The 7,293-nt window shown below is 40.5% G+C and overlaps 1 protein-coding gene across 1 annotated transcript; it reads left to right on the top strand.

Annotated features, from left to right (window-relative positions):
• Positions 1–1,187: 1,187 nt before the first annotated feature.
• On the top strand, positions 1,188–2,991 carry LOC139338388 (uncharacterized protein KIAA0040 homolog). Its single transcript, XM_070973336.1, has one exon. It carries the CDS (start codon positions 1,283–1,285, stop codon positions 1,616–1,618), a length of 336 nt encoding a protein of 111 aa, XP_070829437.1. The 5' UTR covers positions 1,188–1,282; the 3' UTR covers positions 1,619–2,991.
• Positions 2,992–7,293: the final 4,302 nt, after the last annotated feature.

Raw genomic sequence — 7,293 nt, forward strand, 5'->3', positions numbered from 1 at the left:
CCTGTATAATCTCAGAGAAAACGCGAACAATATGACTTTTTATATCTGAGACTTTTCTTTAGCGGACCTGCGTCACCAGTTGAAGCACCTCAGCTTGTGTCTTCCTCTCCAATGGGAACGATTAGCCGGGTATATTCAGATGAATCTCATGCAGCAGGTCTCTCTCTAGCCTCCTTTCTCTGTCTCTCTCTCTCTTTTCCCTGATGCTCTGTCTCACCCTCCCTCTCAGTGGGACTCTTAGAGAGATTGGTTACCTCTATCTCTGTCTGGCCTTCCCTCAGACACAATCTCCCTCCATTTGGTCCTCTCTTTCTTTCTCTCTCTCTTTGCCCCTTTCTTCCTCAGTGGGACTCTTCGATGGATCTGCCCTGAATCCTGAATGACTCCTCTGCAGTATTAATGAGGGGAAAGCTGAAAATCTGAAGCTGACACTGACAGGATGGGGGGGCGGGGTGGGGGGAGCAGGAGTAGAGACGTAAAAGACAGAGACAGAAAGATGGATTGGAGGCAGAGAAGGGAAGAAGGGGAGGAGGACGACGAGCTGTCTGCTGGAAACAAAATTTCTCTCTGTGTTCACTTTCTCTCCCTTTTTTTTTTTTCCCACAGACACACCCAGATTGAACCACCTCTCCACAACTGGATTAAACTGAACTCAAAGTTCAAGAGGACAAGAGAAGACAAAGAGCAAGAAATCAGCTGCTGGAATGCCAAGCAGCTTAAACAAAGTTGGGTGAAGTGCGAATTTTGGCTTCTTCCTCCGAGATCAGAATCATCGCAAGCGGCCGATTTCAAAGACGACTTTGCTTTAAACAAATGAGCTTTTGGTCTTTCGGGTGTGTTTAAGGAATGCTTTGGCTTTGTGACCGCCTCACAGTAACAGCACTGTAAAGGAAGGAGGCACAGATGAATTCGACCTCCATGTTTCCAGTGTTTCCATTTACCATAAACAACACAGCCTGAGCGCACACTCGAGCCTCATAGCTAGTGCTGTGTTTCATGGCAGCTGATCACTGAAAGTAGAAACATCTGACCTGACAGCTGTTGGATTGGTAGATGTTTGATGTTTTGCTGAACATTAAGAGTAAAACTTCATATTTTACCACTTTAAAGCTGGAACCAGATAACACACAACGGACTTTTATGTTAAATTAACACCATAGCTTAATTATTCTCCTGCACCCCAAATTTACTAATTTACACACTCCAGAGGCCTCTGAAGGATTTATTGAATCTTTACAACTGCCGCACAGACTCATTTAAAGGAGCTCCGTCTCTGGAAGCCATGGACGGGAAAGCAGTCAGCATCCAGGATTTTTTCAACCAGCTTTGGAGCTTCGCCACAGACAAACACAACCAGGGGGTCTACAACACGGTCTGCCTGGTGGTCCTCCTGACTCTTCCCTTGTTGGTGCTCCTAACCACTTTGGTGGTGTGCTGCCACTGCTGCTGCTGTCGCCATGCCAACAGGTGCTGTTGCTGCTGCGGCAGAGGCGCCATGGCAACGGCGAGGTCAGAAACAAAGAAGAAGAAGAACTCGGCCAACAACACAGAAGACCTGTGGATCTCTGTCAAGACGGGGCCGATGACACCCGACAGGGTCGCCCTGGCCATGGTGTAGGAGGCCATTTTTAGTTTGAGATTGCTGATCCCGGGTCAGTTGGTGCAGTGGAGCTGATGGAGCATCTCAAGTGTAAAACTCAAACCGGCTTGGACTCAAAGGAGGCTGGGATTGGAAGTAATTCACATTGTAATGGGCACATATTTGATTGAAACATGTAAGCAGTGTACAGATTCTTGTCATTTTGTATGTATGTGGACAATGTTTACAGCGTTTTGTATGAGCTTTTTAGTGCGTGGTACATAAAGGAAGAAATATGGTAGACAGAGGCATATACAGCACATATCTGCAAAATGTGTTTGTGTGAGTGGGTTGGAGTGTGTGTGCGAGTGTGTGTGTGTGAGAGAGAAAAGTACAGTGTTATTGAGAGCACTTTGTTCTTCGAGCTCCCATGTGAAATTCATTGCGTCTGTATTTGGGAGAGAGAGCCAATTTAAGGTCTGCCCAGCGCTCAGACGGCTGCGATGCTGCTTGCTCTTCACATTCAGCCTGCAATCGAGGCTGGTGATTGACTCTCGCTTTCTAAATTGGAAACCACTGACATCCAGAAAGTTGAACTCACAGGATGCAGAAAGAACACTAGGACTTCTTTCACTTTGACTTCTCTCCTGCTCTTACTTTGTTTAATATGATACAGTGCAGGCCACAGGAGAGGCACATCTCTAACTTTCGGTTCTTGAGAGTGTTGCAGTATTCAGGTCAAGTGGACCAAAGGTCAAAACTTACTCCAAATGTAAGAAAACCTGCAAAAAAAGTGAAACTGTAATCTTCCCAAATTGATTAACAGATCTTTTAATTGACACTAGACAACAGCAATATTGAAGTCAGTGATGTTGGGCTCACACCTTCTGAGACATGTTTTTGAGTGATTATACACAATGTAATCTGTCAAAATGAGCACACCAGCTGAAGAGATATGTATAATTCAGAGTAGGATAGTTTTAACCTACTATTTCCATTTGATTTGTCACTTTTTTATGCACTTATCAGATGTGCAAAAACAACACAAATTAAGCTGACACTGATTATGTTTGCAGTCACTTTTTCTAATCCTTGTGCATTTCTTTCTTGCTCCAGTTTGATTTACTTTCTGTTTCCATTTCAGTCAATTTCCTGTTATCTGATCCCAATTTATTATAACAGATAAGACTGTTGTTGAGTTGTTTCGCATGTTGATTGTTTCTGGAGATATTAAGAACGGAAATCCAAATCACTTTTGCAGAAAAACATATCACTAGTAAAACGTAAAGATATTTTAAAGCAAAGAATAACCAAGTGTGAGTGATCCTTCTGTTTGATTGACTATTCCAGCTCTGAATGTACTCATATTTAATCACGTGATCAGTTAAAAGCTGCTCATAAAGGTCATTTTTTACCGTGAATAGGAGTTCAGTCCTTCCTCTTATTGTAAGGATGATTCTTAAAGGTTTAATTAACACATTGTTTGCTTGCTTGTTTCCAACAATAATTTTGCAAATACATTTTAGTTGCATTCATTTACATTTACAAAGTTATGCGATCAAAACCATTTGGTTTAAAGTTCTGAACTTGATTCAACTCAACATATATCTAAAACATATACCCCAAAATAAGCAAATGATTTTGGCTTCAAGTGGATTGTGCCTGAAGGCTTTTTTTTTCCTTCTTTTTTTTTTCTTTTTTCTTTTTTAAGCATATGACATCTCAAAGCCCAATTAAGCAGAAGTGTCTCAGCAGTATCATCATCTTTATGCATCAGCCCATATTGGTGCTAAGTTGATCTTCTTGCTCAAGTGCTGCTGGGAAAACAGGCCCCACTCATTTCATTACTGCTCAGACAGATACATTCCCAGGTGGAAACTGGGGTTTGTCTCTTCTGCTTCATGTTCAAAGAGCGAAATTGTACTTGTTGGGCTTAATTTTAAAGCTTCCCCTTCAAAATAAAAGCCTCTGTAGCAGTGAATGATCACTTTAAGAGCTGCTGGCCAAGAAGTAGCGTTACTGAGGTTAGTTGAACATGTCCTTGTGGTTTGTATTTGTGTGAGAGTCTCTCAGTCTGTTCATATTACAGACTGACAGGCTTTCTTAGCAGCATAAAAATAACGGAGCATAGAGATCAAAGTAGTAGTGAAAGTGATCTTATTTGAAGCTTGATACAACTGCAACTATACAGAGTGAGCAGCTGGTTAGCTTAGCTTAGCACAATGACTGGAATCAGAGGGAAACAGTTAGCCTGCTGTGTCCGAAACCAAAAAAATAATAAACATATCCTGTTTGTTTAATTCCAGAAATTGAAAGTAACCGAATGCTTTTCATTGGCTGTCTCCATTTTCTCTTATTTTATACAACATTTCAGAGCAAAATGTTGCACATTTATTTAATAACTTATTAATATTTTCTCCACATTGACCATTTGTGACATTAAAGTGATGACCACATTAATGCATCAATAATCATAGTTATATAATTATAATCCAATTACAAAATATACATTATTCTGATAATATACATTCCCCATTGTGAGTACTTCTACTCCTGGTACTTCTCATACAGTATTTTGATGCCAATACTTTACTTTTACTTTTAGTTAAGTAAGATTTTGAATGCAGGACTTTTACTTTTGAGAACATATATCTACATTCTGGTATTGCTACTTTTACTTATGTACAGATCTGAGTATCTTCTGCAGCCTTTTAATCAGTACAAAAAAAGTGTAAAAAATGGAAAATTGTCATATTACTGGGCCTCCATGTTATTTCTTCACATAGACTCAAGGAAGTAGTCTGACACATGATTTGTTACCCCCAGACAAAGCCAGGCTAGCTGTGTTCCCCTTGTCTCCAGTCTTTGTGCTGAGCAAAGCTAACTAGCTTCTGTCTCATTCTGCGTATTTACTGTACAGACAGTGGCACCTTCTCATCTAACTTGAGTTTCGAGAAGAGAATTACAAGATTAATTCTACTTTTCCAAATTGAGATGTGTAGGTGGGGAGTCACAGCAGGTGGAAACATCTAAAACCAGTCTGATCATTGACCTTTGGCGTTGTGGGATGGTTGAAAATAACACATCATGTGATTACTGATTTCAAAGCAAAGTAGAAAATCTTCGCCTTTCAGAGTTTCCTCGGTCAACTGATTCATATTTAATTACAAGGACAAATAAAGACAGGCGGGAAAATTACGGTTTTCAGTTTCTACTAAACACGTTAAGTCAGTCAGACACAACTGCTAATCATTTTTTTTAATTCATCACATCTCTGTTGTCTCCCAGCTTCATTCAGTTACCACCTGACCATGAGTTTTCCGATCCGTCATGCAGTATTGTGGGTGTTTTTACATCCCTGTGCTATAAATATACATGATGCTGATGGGCCAGTTGCATTAATGAGATCACTTTGTTTTCTGTTCACACCTTCACGCCTTCAACGCTTTTCCTCTTGACACCTGTTTGGAAGAATTTGTGATGCTGACCCCTCACTTTGAACGGATCGCTGTATTTCATTTTGTGAATCAGTTGCAGGCGTCAAAAAGTATGTAATAAAAAAATACATATGTTTTCCATTTTCCCTTCGACTGCGATCAGAGGGAACTGACTTTGGCGGATATGTCATCTGTTTGAAGAGCAAATCTGCCATCCTGGATAGTTTCCTATATGATAGCACCTCGTTTTGATCCCATCCAATCATGCATGGCCCTGTTTATTTAAGATGTATTTTTGTTGTTCCACAGTTGAAAAAACGCTGAGGTGAGGTTTTTTTTTTTTTTTTTAATTATATGCCTGGCTGGGCTTTGTTGTTAGTGCTGCATGCATAATTTATCCTGACATACAGTAGGCCTATAGAGATACAATGATAAAGGACAGTATGATGTGGAAGATGAAAGGGAGAGAAATAAAGCTTTTTTTTTTTTCATTTTGTCAAATCTCATCTTTCCATTTCTAATGTAAACTGAGGTTAACGGAGCCTTTGAGTTTTAACATTAAGTTTTTATCTTTATGTGTGAACATGTCACATATTGCACAGGGCTCTTCAACGTGCCGACAAAGACTCCGACAGTATCCTCACAATAATTCAATATTTATACAGCCAGTGCATTTGAGAATACATCCACCCCAATGGGAATAAAGCTGTGTGTCACTTTTGCAGACTGTTCACACACTGTGATTGCTGAGACCACAGGAGCTGCGACTATGAAATGTGAGGAAAAAAAATAACAAAGAGCTGCATCTGTTTGTGGTGCATTCATGTACAGCATCATGTCTGCAATGCAAGGTTCCAAACTATAACATTTCCAGTTACACTAACATCCACTTTTACTGGAATGAATTAGGGGAAATAAGAAGATAAATAGGGAAATGGAGGAATGTTTCTTATGGTGTAAATAAATAAAATTGAAGGCTGCTGAACCAATGCAATTAATAAGCACTTCTGCCTCCAGTGAAGCTCATGAGGATGTAATTTTCATCATCGGTTTGATGGCCGTAGCGGGCAAATCTTTGATCCAAGTAATCAGTTTGGCTTGAGGAGTAATTCATCTTTGACAATGTTCAGGCTCAGACATGCACTTTCTGTCTGCTGATTCTCAACCTGCCTGATATGTTTGGTGTCGTCAAAGTATTAGCATAACTTAAATCTCCATATGTAAACATGTTTGTTTATTTCATTCCTTAAAGCCCGAGGTGTCTTTGAGAACGATCCTTCACAGCTTGTCGCCTTTTCACCATGACTTGTGAATGTGGAAAAAAGGTGTTACATTCAATCAAGAGGTGTATCCAACTCTCTGACAAATCGTTTTTTATCACCGGTGTGCTTAACCAGGGTGTGATTAATTGCAAACAAAAATCATTGAGTCCTCGTATCCTTGGAGTGAGACATGGCCCCAGCCACCCCTCCCTAAGGGAAACCTCAACATGATTCAAGTCACTTAGCCTGTCGCATTTGTATGAAACGTAAACTAAGTAGGCCAGCCAGCTGTGGCTCTTGACTTTGTGTTAACAGATGTAATTTAGTATCAGGTAAACTACTCTTCAGAAGTATATATATATATAACATCCATCCATTTTCTATACCGACTATCCCTTTTTGGGGTTGCGGGGGGGCTGGAGCCTATCCCAGCTGTCAACGGGCAAGAGTTGGGGTACACCCTGAACCGGTCGGTATATATATATACTGTATATGTATATACACATATATATATATCCAGGCTTGGTAGCTGAATGGTTAACTGCAATGTCCCCAGTTTGATTGCAGCTGGGGACCTTTCCTGCTTGTCATAACCCCTCTCTATCTCCTCTCATTTCCTGTCTACTATCAAATAAAGGTCAATATTTACACATATTTATTTCAAAAATCATCCACAGACCTCCTGCAATACCCACACAGACCACTAGGTACAGCGTTTCAGTGAGCACACACTTATTAGTGTACACTAAAAAGCCAGAATTTGCATCACGATCTCAGAGCGAGTCAGTGGTTGTCTTCTTCTGCAAATCTCTCTTCTCTTCTCTTCTCTTCTCTTCTCTTCTCTTCTCTTCTCTTCTCTTCTCTTCTCTTCTCTTCTCTTCTCTTCTCTTCTGTCTGGTCAATACTTCTCTCTTTCCAAGAACTGTTCGCCCTCCACCCCTTAAAACAAACACTCCCTTGTTACAACATTACTGAGCTCCCTCATGGAAAAAATACATCACGCTGAGCCCAAGGC

Source organism: Chaetodon trifascialis, chromosome 11, assembly GCF_039877785.1.
Source record: "Chaetodon trifascialis isolate fChaTrf1 chromosome 11, fChaTrf1.hap1, whole genome shotgun sequence".
Lineage (NCBI taxonomy): Eukaryota > Metazoa > Chordata > Actinopteri > Chaetodontiformes > Chaetodontidae > Chaetodon > Chaetodon trifascialis.